The sequence below is a fragment of the Perna viridis genome, chromosome 9 (genome assembly GCF_037379345.1).
Source record: "Perna viridis isolate PV_CMFRI_1.1 ecotype Kerala chromosome 9, ASM3737934v1, whole genome shotgun sequence".
In the NCBI taxonomy this organism is placed as follows: domain Eukaryota; kingdom Metazoa; phylum Mollusca; class Bivalvia; order Mytilida; family Mytilidae; genus Perna; species Perna viridis.
Genome location: NC_142453.1, coordinates 28562926 through 28583786, shown reverse-complemented (window position 1 = coordinate 28583786; position 20861 = coordinate 28562926). Strand labels below are relative to the sequence as shown.

At 34.4% G+C, this 20861-nt stretch overlaps 1 protein-coding gene across 1 annotated transcript; it reads left to right on the top strand.

The window, feature by feature from the left end:
- Positions 1-879: 879 nt before the first annotated feature.
- On the top strand, positions 880-19525 carry LOC148607639 (uncharacterized). The gene is made up of 17 exons (XM_088545983.1): positions 880-961; positions 1886-2122; positions 3291-3485; positions 4040-4149; positions 4432-4561; positions 7071-7298; positions 7819-8063; positions 10117-10247; positions 11891-11970; positions 12419-12933; positions 14321-14488; positions 15727-15928; positions 16367-16561; positions 16918-17075; positions 17653-17970; positions 18599-18697; positions 19280-19525. The coding sequence occupies exons 1-17, from the start codon at positions 940-942 to the stop codon at positions 19430-19432; spliced, it is 3186 nt and encodes a 1061-aa protein (XP_088402109.1). The 5' UTR covers positions 880-939; the 3' UTR covers positions 19433-19525.
- The last annotated feature ends 1336 nt before the right edge of the window (positions 19526-20861 follow it).

Sequence of the window (20861 nt, the reverse complement as noted above, 5' to 3'; positions counted from 1 at the left end):
TTAACATTTTAGTTCATGTTGAGGCATTTTTTTTCATGGGTAGGGGTGGCAATTTTCCACCTAACTTGACATGGAAAAATTTAAATATTTATTACTTGGGCTCATTTTGAAGCTAAGACGCTATATTTGTGTACCGTATCACACAAATGCTTTTCTAAACTACGGTATTTAAAAAAAAGACAATAACTGGTGATATAGAAGAAAATTGTGTAATTCTGAAAATACCGATTTTTTCCGATTTCATAGTAATTGTTACCCCAAGAAGAAAGTCTATCCGACTGAATTGATCAGATAGGTTTGGTACATCATTATCTTAATTATGAATGCCTAAAATATGACTTCTACACTGTCGGTTTGCTGTTAATGAGAAACCTGTTTGATGTTGAGACCAGTTTTCTAGGGGTAGGGGTAATATTTTTAACATTTTTGAAAATTCTTTCTTGAAAAATAGTTTTCGTGGTTTATTTAGGCGCTCAAACAACTGAGTCACAAAAATCTTGCCTTTCTGACCAAGTGGGGTACAAATATAGGCTTATACTGAACAAAGAATCCGAGAATATAGTTTGGCGACAAATTGAAACGGCAATGGGAAATATAAAGGTACCTAAAATCACCATGAAGTTGATGAGTGGGGGGGGGGGGGTGCACGGTGCACCCTCCCAGCCCGTGGACTACAAACTTGGCTTTCCAAATATGAACACGATATATGAACAAAATCTAAGGAGGAACCATTGATAAACGTTGTTAATCACTTTTGATACACACCACTCAAGTATTCCTTTAACTTCGAAACCTAGAGTAAGCACTGATATATAACATGGTCCCAAAAATGCTTCACTAATTGCAGTTATATGTAAATGTTCATGTTAAATAAATACAGGTCACTACGCAATATCTTGTCAATTGTCTTATCTTACATTAAGTAATTGTTCTATCGCCATGTTGATCCTTGTAGTAGCCTGTAAGTTTCTTCTCTCTGGTGCTCTAAATTTTTTACTTCAGGGCTACAAATTTATTCCGTTGTTCTGTTTTCTGAACATGCTAGTAGAGACATTTTATAGTTTTAACTTTCATAAATGAAGCCTGAACTAAAGATAAATTTTTTAACCGTTTAGTGAATGCAATATCTACAATAATGTAGGTCAGCTACATAAAAAGTAATTTTGGAATAAGGCCAGTTTTCACTGTTCCTTAATACTTGTGCTTAAAATTCAATTCTATTGTCCACAGATGTTCACTTTTACTTTTCACAGACGATGCAGTTTGCAAAAGTAAATGTTCTACCCGGTAAACCATCATGATAAAACATATTAAGATTGGCTCAAATGCTACATACAATTAGACTGTTATACTGAGATGTTTTTTACAATGTAGATAGAAAAAGTATTTTATACTCGATTACGAAATTTTTATTTCATTCGTACCTTGACCAAAATGTCAGGGACTGGACTATAAGAACAGATTGGTCGAATTACAATGTCTGTAAACATTCAGATATTTATAAGCAGGACCAGTCACCCCTTCATCTACCAACACAAAACGATGGGATATTGTTTATTTTGCATGGAATCTTGATTTCACACAAATTTTATCTACAAAACTTTTTTAAAAAAATATACATATATTTGCTTTAAATAGTGATTGTCCTCAAATTTATCTGAAATTATAAATGTCGCTTATGCTTATACCCCCTAACCTGAACAAGGGTCCGTTCTGAGGTCTTGTTACAAGACTAAGATAGTGGACTTTAAAGTCCTAGTTCGATATTTATGCTGATATTTATGCTGATATTTATCAGACGATTGAAAGAAGAAAGACTATATACAAAAAGTAATAAAAAAAAATGCTGACATCCATAATTGATATAATTTGAGTACTTTTTCAGTCGTATTAGTTCATAATGCGGTGAGCATACTACCGAATGGTTGCACTCCACTACAAGACAGACCACTTGACACAGCTGACCCGGGTAGCATCTTTGGCTTGAACGATGAGCTCCGAAACAAAGCACCTCCACAAAGAACCGGAAATCTAAGATCACAAAGACCACTCCCTACACATCACTTTGCAACAAACTCAATAAAGGGAGACCCCATCCCAATGGTTTTATTTCCATATGAAGGTAGGATAAACTTTTCCTTATTGGACGTTTTAACAACTATCAATAAAAGTCTCAAATGCGTGTAGTAAAGCAATCAATATGTGTTCGACGATGTTCATTTCATAAACCCACGGGTACAATATTGATTTATGCCTGTTCAAATACCGAAGGGAACTACGTTTCAGTCTTGTTTAATTATCTTCATGCAAATTAGTGCGATATAAATATATATATAATTATATCAGAATCTCATGAGTAAATCTACAAAGGAAGAAGGGTTTTTCGTAGGTTACTAATTTGTTGTTGTTTTTGTAGTTTGGTCGAACAAAGAATAAGCTTCTCTACAAAATGAAAAAATGTCGATTGAGAACTCTAATACTATAATGAAATCCAGTATATAATCCTGAAATTTGTGGTCATATCGTATTTTTTTGCTGTTATTAATGTTATTTCTTTCAAAAATATTTTTCTAAGAAGCTACTGTACAGAATTGATGAAAGTTGATATGTTTGTGTCTTGGGATATCCTGCACAAATTGATTTGAGATTTTTGATCAGAGAAAAAAATATGGCCACCATAACTAAAAGTAGAACATAGGAGAACAGACAACAGTTTTTGTCATATATTACAGAACCGTTAGATTTAATCTAAGTAAATAAATCCGACAACAGAGAAGTGTTCATCATGATAATAATTATCTGTGATCAAATTTTCGTGAAAATCCGTTAACCCATATTGGAGTTAAATGCCATTTTTTGGACGTTTTTTTCTATTTTTATTCCTATTACTTTCGAAATTCTCCTGTGAAACTACTAACCAGAATTCAACGAAAGTTGATGTGATTGTTCTAAGGTATGAGCCTGGGATTTTTATCCAAAAAATATCGTGACCACTTTTAACAAAAAATAGAATACAATGTAGCTAATCAAGCCAGGTGAGCGATTCAGGCTCATAAGAGCCTCTATTAACAAATGCCCATCCTCTGTCATAAGAAAGATGTTAAGGTAGGAATTGCTTAGCCTTCTGGAGAATCACAGTTCTTCCTTGGTACGCGTTTGTACTGATCGTATGCTGCGTACTTTTTTGTTCCGTTATTTCCATTCGGGACTTGTTTTCGTCTGCTATCTTTTGTGGGTTTCGAATGCTTTTATCTTTTTTGATACCATTCGATTTTTGGACTTCTTTAAAGCCATATTTGTGAACGGTGGAATCGTTTATGATGCCTACACAATGGACAGATGGTCAGATCCCGACAGATCAGACATGATGTTACAACAGTCAGCTACAGTCGCCGGACAGTCATGGAATAAGCTGTGGAGTCTTGGAACTAACATGAAGCAGATGACTTCCGGCCCAGATGGAAATAAAGGAGGGATATTCACGGGCAAGATTAGCATATGAATTTTTAAAAAGTCGAATGAGCTAAGTACTGTGCTGAAGAAAACATAAAATATATAACAGGTTAAGAGAGGTTTCGAAATAAGATAAAAATGAAAATAATGAATTAATCATTTGGAAAAAATTACAAACGTGCTCTTAAAAGCGTGAAAGATTCACTAATGGAGCTGAACTTCAAATCCTTGAAAGTTTGCTAGAATTTTCCATCCTAGCTAGCTCAACATGAAATTGATTTGGGTAAGAAATAAAGGGAACCACTTCTTTTTTTAAGTTTTTTTTTATCGAAATATGTTTTAAAGTATGAACTTTAACATTAAATTGGAACTGTGTTTTCAAGTTAGAAATCATGTGGTGACAAAATCTTTAACAACAGCTATAAAGATTTGGAGATGCTAATGATCATTTATATTTTATACTGAAATTGAATAAAAGAAAGCCACCGATAAGTCAATAAACGAACAATATGAAAATCATACGAAACATAAACACAACATTCATTTTTGATAACTTTGGAGGCTAATTCTTTTGTATAACGTACAGGCAGGTCAGGCGTGCGTATTGGTATGGATGGAATTTCTGATGCTGAAATGACTGACTTCGGAGATTTGTATGCGAACTTCGAATATCACGGAAATGGCGGCTCAATGGAGGTACGAGGACATAAAATTTGCATAAAATAGTAGTCTGTACATTTTTTATCTTTCAAGAATTTCCGATTTTTTTTCCAGTTATGCTACTCTTTTTAATAAAAGTTTTGGGCGTACCAATTGGTTCACGAAGTGTTAGATCGTTACATGCTAATTATTTAGTATTATAGAAGGCTTTTTTTGTTAAGTTATATACGTTGCCTTCCATGTCATACATTTTAAACTTCTACATCTTTATTCATTGTCTCTCTTTTACTATCTATAATACATTGGTATACAATAAAGGTTCCACTTGTGAGAGGCGCTGCTTTGCTGACCCACATTTTTACGAATGCGGACCCAGTTGTCAAACCATTTTGTTTAAGCAACTTCAATGGTCAACATGTGAACTTTGATTGCCCAAAGGAGCGGTCAGGTACTTAAATTTCATATTTTAATGTAATATTCCATGAAACAATGGAGATTTTTCTTAAAATTTTGAAAAAGTAGTTTTATCATTGTCCAGTAATATTATCTGTAAGTAATTTTAAATTATAAGTCAAAATTGTTAACGTTTTCAGAATACATATACGTGTAGTTATAATTATTACTTAGAAAAAAATATTCACTAATATCAATCTTCCAGTTACTTACAGAAAGAAAAAAATATAGAAAAAAATAGACTCAGAAGTAAAGTAGTCTTTTTAGTTGAAAGCCTTCTTATAACTGCAGCTGTAGAATTCGTTTACACGTTGGCCGGACGGTCAAACTTCACTTTTATTGGGTTTTAACGACCCCATTGCACGGACTGTGTTAAGAGTTGATAAATTAACGTTTGTTGAAGAAAAACGTTTGGGATACCATACCCTGTTAGTGACTGGACTGCTATGTCTACGCTCTGTCCTATTCAAAATTCACTACTACTGTGAGTGTTTTTTGGTCTTGATAGCTCTGTCGGTCTCCCACGATCGCCCAGTGCGCGGGATTTTGTTATTATCTGCGGGTGTTAGTGGATGACCAACAGATGTCGATGGGAGAGCCCAGCCTTTGGGATACCTGATCGAAGAACTCGGTCAGAGGATGTCCTACTAGCGGCTGGGATGCTGTATTGACGCACTGGCCTAGACCCCTCGTGGGCCTGGGAACGTTTTTCCACTCTATATGGGAGTACGTCCACTGACGTGTCTAACCCCAAACGCATGTTTTTACCCCGTCGTATCATAAATGAAAAAAAAATAATTACCACAAGCTGACCAGTTTTCATAAAAGGTCAAAGTAATGCAGATTATGTTTTCCTAATCATGGACCTCAATTAACTTATACTGGCTCCGCCGCTTTGGAAAAATGTTGAAAAATTGTTCAAGATACCCTCAGAATGCAGTATTTGAGGTTTGATATTTCAAAATTTTCTTCGGAGGCATGCCCCCACCCCCTAACTAATTCGGATCATGAAGGATCACTTCGTGATCCTCACCGGGGATCCTGTCAAGATTTATTTTTGCCCCCCCCCGGATAATACTCCGGATCCGCCACTGAACTGAGACTGAAGTATTGTGTTCAAACCAAAAACTGTCACACTGCCAATACTACATATTTCGTACAAACATTTTCCTGCTTAACCAATACAATCATGGTCACACCGCTCATTTGTCCATGTCCAATTTCTCTACATTTTTTTCTTCCACTCTAGATCTAACTCAAAATAAAGACTAACTTTTATATCGTCGAACGATGTAGGCTATATTGTAATCACCTTAGCCAAACGTCCGTAACGATTTTAAAAAGATTTCTCAACTTCAGCTCCCAAAAAACAATGTTTTGTCTGCGACATACTTTACATCCAATGTTTGTTATCTGAGGTAAACGTAAAAATATAATAGCAGTAATAAGTCTTATACTGATACCTCACTTTCCAAAAAGAGAAAGTGGAAACCTTAAATCCGTTCTATCCTATTTTTGTCTCTCTACTACAGACGATGATTGTGATTTCCGGTCAAGGTATTGCTTTCCTAAACTCCACAAATACCCAAACAAACAACGCTTCATAGTTCACTTCAAAGCCTTTTTTCGAAACCATTAACTTCTATACATAAAACTGTCAAGGAGGGTCTTGCCACGACACTTGTTACTTCTGTATTAGCATTCAATATGGATCCTGAAAAATTCGAAATGTCTTCTGGAAACCCTCAATGATAAATTATAATCGGAATGTAATAGCATCAAGACCTTTCATCCTTTTATACTACTATTTACCATTGTCAGTTGACTTGTTTTTCAACAGAATCACCATTCCAATGGGAACAAATTGTGCTCTGCTACTCCTTGACATTCCTTTACTCATATGAGGCTGACTTTATATCTAATACGATTGTTTACCGTGTCATAGTTTTTTGTCTGTTACTCGTTTGTCTACCCGAACGCGACACTTTATGAGCATTTTGGCGGGTGTTCCCGAAAGGCTGAGGACGCTTGCCCTACCGGTACACCTGGTCCAAGCTCCTAGATTTAGTGGAGTATGAGATGCTTATTTATTTTTGTTTCTTTTTATTTGTTAATTTTGTTCTTTGATTTGTGTGTCTATTTTCCTTGTCTAGTATTTATCCTTGGAATATATATTTTATATGTATAACTCACGAATCTTAGTTCCCTTGAATACTATTTCTATTGGAAGGAATGCTTAAATATTTGGTTTATTGCTTTTGCATAATGCCCGGTACCATGTCTTCCTTTTCCAAGTTCCTCGCTCATCTACTTTCTGTTTGAATTTTTTATGTGAATGAGGTACATTTCTTTGAATTTGGCAGTGATACATGCTTATATCTATTGGACGCACTTGCGTAATGACGTAACGTATGATAATTGTTTTGTTGTTGTTGCTTTTTTATTTTAATCAAATGGCCTTCCGCTTCAAGTCGTTCAAATAACTCAATTATGTTCCTGTACAGCAATGGATGGTGGTAGTGGTCACTTATCTGCAACATGTAGTGGTGGTACCATGACAATTACACTGGAAAGCACAAAACCAATCCATGACATCACTCGGTTACAGTACGCATACAACAGTCTTGCTGCATGGCGGTCAGGTTCACATGGTATGCGCAACTGCAATGCTCAAATATGCAAGCTTTCAAATGGGGATCGACGTGTCACTATCACAGTTCCAAACGCTCATGGTAAGTTGATCGTTTGTGAGTTGATTCATATGTATTTGCGCAAAAGTAGATAGAACATACTAAAATACAGCGCTGAAAAACTGCATCATTTGAATTCAACTCTATATTGAACGCAGAATTTCTTGAAGTTTACGTTGTAGACATCAGAATACCAATTTCTTCGACTGAGTAATCCAAGTTAAACCTGTCTCAGAAATACACAAGACTTCTTGTCTATTTGAGAAACAATATTTGTAGAAAAGTTTAACTTGCAACGGCTTCCAAAAATGTAAACGCCAATATCCAAAGTAGGTAAACGATTTTTAGTCAAGCAATGATAATGTAATGATTTCAGTGTTTATTGTTAAATCGTTAATTGATCTTGAATTTAAACAAAAAGAATTCTTAGAGTTTATATAAAAGACACGTATATCACTGAACAATTGTGCATAAATGCTAATAGTTGTTTGAGACCTGTATTCAGTAGTTAACACGAGGATCAGAGAGTTATTATAACTGGTTGGGAATATATATTTGAAAGGTCGAATGGCTTATGCGACTAATTACATCGGGTATTATATTGTACCTGGAAATTGGATTGACCACCCGGAAGAGGTTTCTTGTAGCGGAAGACGTGATACCGGCGAAGGTGAAGGTGCTAGAGATAGGATGGATAAGAGATTGGTCTGTCACCCTAACAGTCTTTCTTTGACTGGAAGTTGCGACGAAAATGGAAACATCGAACTTGTTGTAAATCTGGGTGCAAGTGATATTCCAATTGAAAAGGTAAGTTTCATTTACGCTTATTAAAAAATATTAAAAATCTTCTCTTTCCAATGGTACCTCCCCTGTTTCGCCTGCGTCCGCTTCTAATTAAAAATATTGGACAAGACGAAAAATATTTCTGCAAAACGATATTTAGACAACTCAATAAGTAACAAAACCTGAATCGATGTACCGATAATTCGTCGTGTTTAAAATTAACATGTCCAGGCGCAATGGCTGTTATAATTTACTTCATATCACCAATCATACTAAAAGCAAATTCGTCGCCTTAAAATGAAATGTTTGATAGACATAGAGCAATTCATATCAATGTTATGTTTGTCAAATGGTTGAAACATTCCAATACGTTGAGACAGGGAATGTCTTGTTTCTTGAACGTCGATGATAAATAAATATCAATTAGAAAACAAGTACACTATTCTTATTAAAAATGTAATTATTTTAATATTTTTAGTAATAAAATTCTGCAAGATTAATGGAAACGTCCTAAATCTTCCATTTTGTTCATTTTTTATATTAATCAAAGCACCGAAGGTGCTGAAACTCGGGAGTCGTTTGGCGTGCAACCTGCAAGATAGGTTCCTGATGTTTATTTTTTTAAGCAATGTGCTAGAGTGCCTGTCATGACATGGACCAAGGTTTAAGACTGTTTTGGTGTTGAACCCATATTTCTCTTGCAACATGAAGCAAAACAAAACGAAGATGTACACAGATATCGTGAAAATAAGATTGTTGCATTTGTTTACGTTTTTGAGATCTTAAACTTCAAAAAAGGAAGCTGATGATGTTGAATGTGATGCTTCTTGATAAAATGATTTTGATTATAATACCATCCACGGGCTATAGTTAAAATCCAACACCACCCAAAGAGAGATAACTCCAATTAAATTGGATAAGCTTTTAACTAGACTGGTTCCCGATCGCAATATTCAGTAGTCCCGGGGACCAGGATAGCTTTTAAATATCTTCTTTGAAATTACTACGCGGCCAAGCGGCAAAAAAATAGTTTGGCGTCTCGATTTACCAGTTCGACAATATTTAGCTGAAAATTAACGCTTAAAAATGTTTGAAATATCATTCATTTGGGATATCGGTGAAATATTTAAAGTTTAAAAGAGAATCACGCATTAATTTGAAGACAGCATTTCCGTCCGTGAAGTTATCGGCCGGAAGCCCTTTTGTTATTCTTATACTTACAATACTCGAAGCCACTCACGTGACTTCCGAGTAAAAATTAAAGAAACTTGCTCGAACATTGCACTTTAGTGTTGATTTGTCTAAATTAAGCAGTTTGTTATATGTCCGATGTCTTTAAATGAAACTGGAGTTTAACAAAATAATGATTTACTTTGCCACATTTTTTTTATCTTTCTCAATACAATAGAAGATTTCATAACTTTATATCGGTGTAAAGAAAAACACATTTAGTTGTTCAATTCAGTTGAATGCAAGCTGAACAATTAGATGTAGATCTACAAAAAAGACATGTTTATAACAACAAATGCAAATACTAATATTAACAAAAAGTATAAGAAGGCCAAAATGACACCATGAAGCTCCCATTAAAAAAGTGGCCATTGCTAAAAACAAATAATATATTAATATTATTTTATAATATATATAAAGCGCTTTGAGAACAAACATACAATTCCCAAAAAGTGATACGAACTCATATTTTTTATCTATGCCTTTTTGGTAATTTGCTGTTTGACAAAAGTATCAATCTTATCAAATTAGATCTATCAATCATTTGATCTAACAACACTCCAGTCTACTTTCTGTTCAGATGCCTTTTTCAGAATCCTCGGTTTTTTCCCTTTGGATAATGCTGTAAAAATCTTGAATGGTGAATTTTGATTGGCTAATCAGGAAGGTCATTTGAACAGAAAGTAGAATGGAGTGTTGTTATTTCCTGCATGCAGTGACGGAATGGAGCAATTGATAGGTCTATTTTTAATTAAATTGACAATAATATAATCTTACAAAGTAAGCGTCAAATGTCATATTACACTGGTAGAGGTCTTGGGTGCTTGATGCTTTTATCTTATTACAGATCCAGTATGCTGTTGAAGGGTCAAATGTGTGGCATAACCCGCCTGCCATGATAACCTGTAGAAGCAGTAATTGTCAGCGTATAGGTCAGAATGTTTATATACGGTTACATACTAGTAGTAGTCGCATTAAGTAAGTATAAACAACTTAAGCATAAAACTGAATATACATATATTTAATTCACCTAGCCCAAAGGGCCATGTGAGCTATTGCCATTATTTGGCATTCGTCCGACAATGTTCCTTAGGGTATTGAAAACAATATTATAATTGATGTGGGGATTTGCTATCCGTAGACAAACATGGCTGCTGTTACTGAAAATAGAACAAAAGGATCAGACAGTAGTTTTTTGCATATAACTCCAATACCGTTATGTTTAACCAAATTCTATTGTCCAGCGTGATAAGATTTATCAGTGGTCAAATTTTCATAAAAATCTGTTAAACAATGTTGAAGTTATTGCACATTTTCTTCTGCTATTTTTTATGTTATTACTTTTAAAAATCTTCTACTTAGAGACTAAAGGAAGGATTCCATGAAAGTTGAAATGAATGTTATTTAGGGTATCCTGCAATAATGCTTTATAAGCCCCATTTCATTATTGAAAAGCGGCCATATTTTTTTGACTTTGACAAAACTTCCTAACGTTTATACGTAAGTTACAGTTATATCAACTTTCATTGGTTTCTGTCTAGTAGTTTGCCACAATTATACACCATTAATTCATTGTTAAGACACGATAGTGGTGCCACAATTTTACACCATTTAACAAAAACTGCTTACAATTGTAAATTTTGTTGTTTTTTTTCTGACATATTTACATCTCATTCAAGAAAACTATGTCAACATCCAAGATTCACATATGATAAACTATTTAATATGAACCTATTCACTAAATATGAGGTTGTGTCATGGATGTGGAACAATTTCCTTGCCAAAAATAGTTTGTTTCACAGCAGAAGATTTTTTTTTAAAGTGATAACATAAAAATTAACCGTCGAAAAAAAAGCATTAACTCCTAGAATAGGTACACAAATGTTCATAAAAATTTGACCACACATCTAAAGAAGTCACCATGCTAAACACGTTTTCTTAAATGAGAATTTTGCATAACCTAATGGTTTTGGAAATATATTTCAAAATCTGCTGTCTAATTCTATGTTCGATTTCTAATAACAGCGGCCATTGTTTATTTTACACAGGTACAAAATCCCAATCCCAGTCACGAATATTGGATCACAGATATATCTTATCATGCTAAACTGGTCGGAATTTAGCTAAACTTAACGGTTTTGGAGATATGTGCAAAAACCAAAGCTGCTGTCTGACTACTAAGGAACATTCATGCCAAGTTCGGTTTTCATTCATGTAGTTGTGCCAGAGGAGAAATAATTTGAAAAAATTGTTAACGACGACGGCTACGATGATTTACAACGACAACGGACGCCAAGTGATGACAATTACCCACATAGCCCTTCGGGGCAGGTGGCTAACAAGTCGGGAGTAAACTTCATGAATTGTTTCGCAATTTGATGATTGAAAAAAGGAGAAATGATTCTGAACATTATCTCTTTTATTCATTTTAAAAGTAAAGTGCCATTTAGCTTTGACTAGGCCGTCTTTATCATCTTTTTATTTTCAATTGCATATTCTTTCCTGTAGAACTGAAATCAGAGTACCATTGCTTCATAGGTCATAGGTTAATTTCGCATTTATTACCGTTATAAGGACTTAGTCTTCTTTCCTCAAAAAAATAAAATCAGTTAATTTTTCAGTTATGCTATAAACTTTATCGGCTGTGCTGTCTTACCACACACACACTGGATCAGCCAACCGTATACAGCAACTTGTACAGGTTGGTAAAAATAAAATAATATTGGTGACTTTACAAGGTTCATCGTTTTAATGATCTTGTGCTTTTCATTAAGAAAGCAAAATCGGAGTATGCCCAATGTGTTCCACTGAGTAAAGGCATGTTTTTTCCCAAATAAGATCTTTACATAAATCTAAATGAGATAAACATTTTCTTAATAACGTTGTAACTTGCTTTAAGAACACACAAATACATGTACATACTTGTCTTACTGATGGATAAATAGAGAGTACTTGTTTTAATCCTTTTTTGTTGTCTTACCTGGTTCTATTTGACAGGATACTCACTGTTGTATTGACTTCAAACATTTACCCATCTTAGCTAATTATATTAAATCAAAGAATAAAAAAAAGAAGTACACCATACTTCTTTAAAATTAACTAAAATTGACTATTTTACTTCATTATATTCTTATTTCACCTTGTTTTAGGATTACCACAAACTCAAACCCCAACAACACAACCTCCGTCAAAGACTGATGCCCCTCAAACACAAACTCCACACGTGACACACAATACAGTGACAGATGCCCCTCACACTCAGTCTCCATCAAACACTGGACATAATGGCTCTAAGTTCATTATGGAACTCAATGAACCAGGGAACGACCTCCCAGGACAAACAAGAAAGTTCTTACTATTTTTCTCTCAACCAGTAACACCACATATCAATAATGGTGACAATACTATTAAATTTACTCCAAGAAACGGAGGGCGATACAACGGAATTGTACAATTAGCTTATCTAGGAGCTGGTCCGCGTGGTGACAAATCACATAATAACGACTTGGATGAGTTTCTCGGAGTTTATTCTTATAAGCCGTCTACAGCGTATTGTGTTTCCGAAGCGGCCGATAAAACTTTTGCAAGTTTTGACTGGAACCCCAACAACCAATATGCAGTTTCCGGTATGGGTAAACTGATGATGATTACGATACCACACCAGGTTGGTTAAGTAACATCTTTTCATATGCGCACCCATGGGTAGGAGACCCGACCGTCGTATGAAATTCAAATTGTTTTAGAAGTATCTTTTATCTGAAAAAAAGAGAAAAACAGTAAGCAATATTGTTACTGTTTGCATTGTAACGTAAACAAATGGCATATTTTTTTCACATATTTTGAAGGAGGCAGTTTTGGCCATTGGGTGAGGCTCTCAGTTTTTGTATATCGCTGGATCAACTGTCGGCTTTGAACCTTGTGTCAAACGATCCATGGTTTATTTTGATTTTTAATTTTTTCTTTCTAAAGTATTTTGATTTCATCCAATCTCCTCTGATTTTTCATTTTTTTAAATGAGACTGACTTTATTGCTGATCTGATCCGAAAGAAAGAATATCGTTTAGCTAGATTCTTTAATCTCAGTTTCCGCTATATGGATGATGTATTATCTTTAAACAATCCTAATATTGGGGATTTGATGTATTGCATCTACTCCAAAGAACTTCAGATAAAAAATACTACAGATACTGTGACGTCGGCCTCATATCTTGACCTTCACTTATAAATCGATGGTAAAGGAAATCTATTGACCAAACTTTACGACAAACGTGATAACTTTTCATTCAGAATTGTCAACTTTAATTTTATCTGTGGCAGCATACCTTCAGCAGCTGCGTATGGAGTGTTCATTTCACAACCCATACGTTACGCCAGAGGTTGCCGAAACTACACAGACTTTTTGTATCGCGCTAAAATTCTAACAAGTAGGCTTCTTGAGCAGGGTTATGTTTCTACAAGATTGAAGTCATCACTACAGAAGTTTTATGGTTATCATGACGAACTCGTGGATTGTTACGGTGTATCCATCTGCACCATGAAAACTGATTTGTTCAACGTGTCATAGTTTTTCTTTCCTCTTTCGTCTACCCTGAACTTGACTTTTTATGTGCAAGTCGGCGGTTGTTTCTACAAAAGCAGAGGACGCTTATCCTACCGGTGCACCTGGTTTATGCTCCCAATTTTTAGTGGAGTTCGAGTTGCTCATTTGATTTTGTTATTTTGTATGTATGATTTTAGTTACTTTATATTCTTTGTTGTGTATGTCTGTTTTCATGTCTGGTCTTTGTCCCTGGATTACATTTTTTTGATTACCGCTATAACCTTGGTTCCCTTGATTACTCTTAAAAAACTTTCTCCTTTAAGTAAGTTGTATTACTTCCATAAATTATATAAGATGCGCTTGTATGTGGGTATGAAATTTTGGAATGTCTTTGCAAGAAAAAAAACACGATTTTTATAACATCAAACCAGTATGAGTAATCTTCTAGAAAAATGTGGTGCATTTGATATGCTAATGCTGAATGCAAATACCCAAATTCTATTCTTTACAGGAATATATTCTAAAGAATAAGTTCAGCAGTCATTTGAGACCAACGGTATATGGGTTTAAAGGATATGTTGGCAGTAGTTGGTTGATGGAGATGTACATGCCAAGAGCAGCAATGGAACCAGAACAAGTAGCAGTGGACAAAATTAAAGCAAATACGCATCAATTTGAGGTTTCAAAACGATACTATCTGTTCATGTCAATAATTATTTAAGTAAAAATACTATAAACTAGCTCACAAGAGAAGTCTTAACCGCTTCAAATGGACTAATATCATATTTAACTTGTGCTTGGGTATTGTTTCCTTGGTAAAGGTAAGATTTTTCGTAATGCGCATCTGCATAAGATACCTAACTGTTCTTTTAATATTCATATTTTTAAAACATCCATTGAGAAATTCAGGGGGAGCGTTGCCAATACGGGTTTAAAACATGAAAAACCAACTACTAGAATAATTACAAGCATCAGAGAAACGTTATCATTCTCCACTTACATATACATATGGTGCATATACCCGATTAGGGATTTAGGTCTTGTGCTTACGAAAAATGAGGACAAACGTACAGTAAGATGGACAGGATATTTCATATATACCCAAAACGTTAATGAAAAAGAAAATTTGCGAATTGCCTCTTTGTATCATCCAAATATCTTAATACTGGAAATGGACATTCTTTCACGACCGTGTTTTGACAGATGTGCTGTGATATACTCGTCGAAAGATAGGTTGTTCACTCAAAATACTTTGAAAGATTCTCATATTTTCTCTGTTGCAAAGTTTGTATGGAAGAAAGCTCCTATTTGTGTTGTTTTTTTCTATTGTTTTTCAAAGTTGTAGTATTTAAAAAAGAAACTTAAAAGGAAGAATCAAATCATAAATACTAGTATTGAATGGATAATTTTGAAATGTGCTTTTGTAATGATTTATACGTTTACTACATCTGTTATGCTTGAGATTCCTTCTTCGTAGAAGAAGTTTAACGGCACTGACTGGTTCTTTGATGCAGTATATTCACATCGGAACTTCCATTACCTCTGCACACCTGAAACCGCTTATCGTCTATGCTACACAGAATGTGAAAAGTTTCACATAGCATGAGCACTAGGCATTACAAACTACTGTTACTATTAATACGCATAAATGACTGAGATTTGTAGACATTGTACCAGAGGCTTATACATTCTGGAATGACAAAACAGTATACACTCTTTACATGAGATTTTACACAACTAAACAAGCAAACAAACTCGATTTAAAGGCGGGATTAGCTTTATCTTCGACAGAAGGTTATGAACGCAATTGAAAGATTTAGCTTGATTATAGAGAGTAAACGCGGAGTGAAGTCTTAAATTGAACGGAGAGCGTGCAAGAATCCATCCACCAAATTTACAATTTGATATGTGTTTCAGGACATTAAGAATGCAATTAACAAAGACGCTTCTGAGACTATCCTAGATCAGATTTGTGGTCGGGTTGATAGTTACGGTGTAGGAAAGGAAATCGGAATGGTAGCCAGACTTGCTAGTATTTCTAGGGCATTTGGTACCAATCATTACCATCAGCTAGATGCAAGCATAAAGAGTTGTTTGGAAAAATGGCTTCGTGTTCAAGGTATGTTTACGGCATTGTACGAACACATGCGAAACCAGGAGTCCAAACATTGTGAGGATAGTCTTAAGAGTGAGATCTTGTAAGCAATGTTTTTTTAGAAGGTGCATTCGATGTAACTTTAAATTAAAATAACGATTTCATTATTATTGTGTTGTACAAACGATCCCTTTTAAATATTTGACATATGCATGAGTTCGAAACAAATACCTGTTTGATAATTTAATAAGCTAAAAAACGAATAACATTCGGGCGGGGCGATGTTACGAGGTAGTTTGCATGAACAAATTAAGCATGTACAAATGAATTGTTCATTATGAACAATGAGAATTTGTCATTTAGTATTTGTAACAGTGTTTTAATATTTTTTCTTTTCTTTTTCCTTACAAATGCGTTTTCAAACTTTAAGATCATAAACAGTAAACTACAAATTTATTGAAGATACTTTGTATGAAATGTGGAAGATAAGATACGACACAGTATGGGGAGGTTTGTTTATGAGAGCAACAAATAGGAGAGATTTAGATTTTGGCGCAGACTTTGGTTTCACTTTCTACAATGATCATCATTTCCATTTTGGATATTTCCTGTATGCGTTGGCATATTACGCACGGCACGATCCGACGTGGGCGCAACGTAAGTTTATGGATATTTCTTGAAGGGAGTTTTACAGATTTTTTGGCAACAAAGTGGCAAATGCAACAAAAACAGTAACCAGTAATAAAAGCAACCATCTACTTAGGAGCGAGCAAGAACATTAGGAAGAACAAAATTCCTGCAATGTTTTCTTCTAAAGTTGAAAGCTTATCGATTATATATTATATACAAATTTTGAGGCATTGCATTAAAAAAAATAAAGAAGTACCTAAGCAAGAATCTTGCTTTAAAAGATTTAAACCTTGATGATTAAAATTTATTTAATTGGGTTGTAAGGTGTCTTATTACCCTTTCCTTAATATCTAAATTAATGTCGTGCACAATAAATGTTTAAGAACATAAACACCGCATATATGCAATGGCTAGAGACGTTGGAAACCTTAGCTACAAGGACAAACACTTCCCAGTGGCAAGGCATAAGGATATTTATACTGGTTTCTCTTGGGCATCAGGTATTGCCCCTGGCCATAGACAAGAGGAATCGTCATCTGAGGTATGTATTTAAAGGTCGAAAATAATATAAGAACACGTATGTCGCAGGTTTTTGGTATACCTTAGCGGACTTGCTAAAAAGATATTTAACGAGATAAACCAGGCGTAAGAGGCATAACTATTAAGCTTGAAATCAGTGTTACGTTTGTATCATATTCAATTTCTTCAAAGTCTGTACATGTCGAGTATTCATTTGAGACAGAATGAAATCATAAATTAGATCTATGTAAAATGGCAATTACCCAAAATCTATGTTAATTTAGTAAGAAACCAAATTACAAATTAAAAATATTAAAAGGTTGAAAGTGTCTCCTATGATTCAGGTGAAATTGTAACTTTCACGGTTTAAAGCCACTAATCTGTAACGTGCTCGACATACAAATGTTAACCATTGATGTAAGTATGCATTAAAATGTAAATAAACGAGAAATCGCAAAACAGCATGCAAAAGTAAATAAAGTAACTAGCAAAAATATCACTGTATATCTCAACCACTTACACTGTTTAAATGCTGACTGGACCAATTTCATCTTCCCCCTCCAGAATTTTTTAAATCTTTTTACCTACATCAATTTCAGAGTTTGAACTGTTATCATGGCTTAGCAGCCCTGGGAGATGCCTTAAACGACGCCCAGCTTAGACGTACCGGTCAAGTCCTACTAGCAATGGAAATTTCATCGGTCAGAGAATACTGGCACGTCAGGGACCACAATTACAACAACTTCCCACCCCTGATCCAAGAGTCCGGCGCTGTAGGCATGATTGGCGAGGACAACTTTTACGCATACACCCTTAACTGGCCATGTGATCCGAACGTGTTCCCTCAGAGACATGCTTGTCTTATTGGAATACAGGTTATACCTATCACATCGGTGTCTAAATACTGGATGGATAAGGTATGTTTATAATCCAGAAGGCAGGTTTTAATGAGATTATTTCAACCTCCCATTTAAGGAGGTAGACCTAGTCTAAGGGACATTACTCTTGAAATCAGTGATATGTTTGTATCATATTAAATTTCAACAAATCCTCATAAGCTTTTATTTGAAACAGAATGAAATTAGTCCAAGTTGCTTTGATGCTTACATAAGATTGATGTAAAGTGTTGAAAACAAACGTTCCAATGATTTGTAAGAGTTGTGTCCCTTACCCTAGGTCTACTACCTTAACCCAAGGTAATGGTATGTATTTAAAGCATTTTTGGGTTGTTTTTTTAGTTATCTTCGTTCAATGTTTGTTGTTTATACTGCAAAAGACATATTGTTGTATATGAATGCAGTCATATTTCTATACCACAGGCGAATACTAAAAATGTCATCTAAATATAAGACAATATTCAGTAGCACAACTAAGTGTTCACTCGGCAGATTGTAAAACAACTTGTATAACTGTATAGCATTGGAAAGAAAGTTTGTGCTAGAAAATATGGACTAGATCACTACTAGAAAAATTCTCCTCATTGAGCTATGTCCAGAAGTAAAAACCAAATTTGTCAATCCTTAAGAATATACTTTTATACAACAGGACTGGGCAAAACATGTTTCTAAATCCTGCTCAGAAGCCATCACCCCTTCATTGGCCAGGGATTACTATCTGACTTCCGGCAGCCGAGATCTAGCTGCTGTAAGTTAAATTTTAGAACTTTTATGATCAAGTATTTCTTCCGATCAAATTGAATATTGACATATCACATTGAAATTGATTGATATTCACCGCAAGTATTTGCAGTTTTGAGCACTTCAAATCTTGCTTCCAAATATTGTTTTTGATTTCCAATACTAATTTAATAAATGTAAGAAAGACATTTGTCTCCTATCACAACACATTCTAAGAAATAGAATACTTAAAATAAATCATAAACGTCTTTTATTTTTCTCCAATGGCCAGAAAGGTTGTACTATTAAGTACAAGAAAACCATCGATTTTAGCATACTCCTTAACACTTTAAAATTAGTTATTAGATAAACTAGTGTAAATAACCGAATTGTCTCTATAAGAAAAAAATGATGACGAACTTATAAGGTTGAACTCTTTTGCATGAAAATAGTTCTGTCCTACGGTTTAATCAATGTTTATTAACACTCGTGTAAATATTTACGATATTTTCTATTACCTGAAGTTGAGCCAGCATTTTCATTAAATCACTTGTAAAAATACACTTAGTTCCGATTTTTGAATGAATTATTCTGTTCTCTATTGAATCAGGGATGGAAAGCATTTTGTTATGCAGCCATGGCACCTTATGACCAGGCACATGCAACTGAGGCAGCTAACTACATCAAACAACAATCCCCCCATTCACTGGTTGGAGGGACTAGTTCTTCCAGTACACTCTTGTTTATATATGGACAGACTTAGACCGAAAATGTGCATGCATTAATGAATTAATGTAACAATCATTTTTGCTTGGTTCAGGTTCATTATAACATTGATATTGGTGCAGATTTCTTACACTTGTTTTGAGTTGTGCATGTTGTGTTTTCGATTTTCATTTGTACGTATTTTTCTCTCCATTGTCCTGTTTTCAACACTAGTAACGCAATAATTCCAGCGATGGTAAATTTCCATTTTCTTCTGAGGTCTAAAATATAACGCAAAATACTTATATGTTATCTGTTAAGCCTTTTAATTCTGGAATCAAAGTTGATGAGAATGAGGTAACATGTCATGTGATTGGTGACTGTGATACTGTAGTTATGACTTCTGGAAAACATTATTGATGGCAGTGGGGTAATGTGTGGGTGGTTGCTGACTGCCAAATAAAACTAAACAAAGAAGAGCAGTATTTCTTGAGAAATGATGTACAGAGGGAGCCTTTTGGATTGTTGTCAATATAAATTTAAATCAGAATGAACTGTACCGTTGTTATAAACGAAACGCCTACACTGTTCACAGGATGTGTGTTGTGGAATTATCAATATTGAAAGCGTTTTGATTAAGTTTAACTTAATGAGCTTTTTTACAATTTTACAATTATTCTTGCTTTCATATGTAGGTTCAAAGACAGGAGTTTATCTTTAAAAATTGGCCAATCAAAAGCATAGCATACATTTTGATGGTTTTTACCCCCTTGTTAGAAAAGTGGGAGGTATATAATTATCCCACTTTCCGTCCGTCCATCCCAAGTTCTAATCTGTAACTTCTCTCAAACCACTAATAAGAATTCAATATCGAACTTTCACACATTTTTATCACATGATTCTACTGGACACCACCTATTTTTCCATCTGAATGACTTTTTGGGTTGGTTTGTAAGGAGGTATCACCAAGAGAGATTGCTCACATTTTTTTTTCGAGTTTGCATAAATAAGCAGAAAGTTTAGTGAGTCCTTTAAAAAGGGAACATATACATTTGTAATTGTAATTAAGGAACCTGAACAACTGTGTGTAAAAAAGTTTTTACCTGGAATACTATTTAAAACACTCAGGAACCTACCAAACTTTTCATTTAAGGTGGAATCAAATCAATTCAAGTTGCCATGATATCAAATCTACAAACAAAAAGACATGTATCACAAAATGAAACAAAACAACATCAAAATCAAATATAATAAATTAAAAAAAACATAAAGTTCTTAATCATAAATATAAAAAAGACAAAAAAATTAAGAAAAAGTGTGCATTGATATGCGATTTTTATCCGAATTTTATGGATTGAAATTTTTGGATATTAGAAAAAAAAAACAAATTAGATTGAATTATTTTAGTGATGATTTTGCGAATGAATAGTGTTAACTGTATAATTATAAAGGGAGAATATATATTGCAATTATAATTAAGGAACTTG

What these genes read in the sequence shown, in the direction of transcription:
- LOC148607639 (XM_088545983.1), top strand. Translation starts at nt 940, where the DNA reads ATGTTGATCCTTGTAGTAGCCT. An exon ending in CGATCCGACGTGGGCGCAAC is followed by an intron (nt 16,562 to 16,917) that starts GTAAGTTTATGG and finishes TAAATGTTTAAG; the next exon opens with AACATAAACACCGCATATAT. An exon ending in GCAGCCGAGATCTAGCTGCT is followed by an intron (nt 18,698 to 19,279) that starts GTAAGTTAAATT and finishes CTATTGAATCAG; the next exon opens with GGATGGAAAGCATTTTGTTA.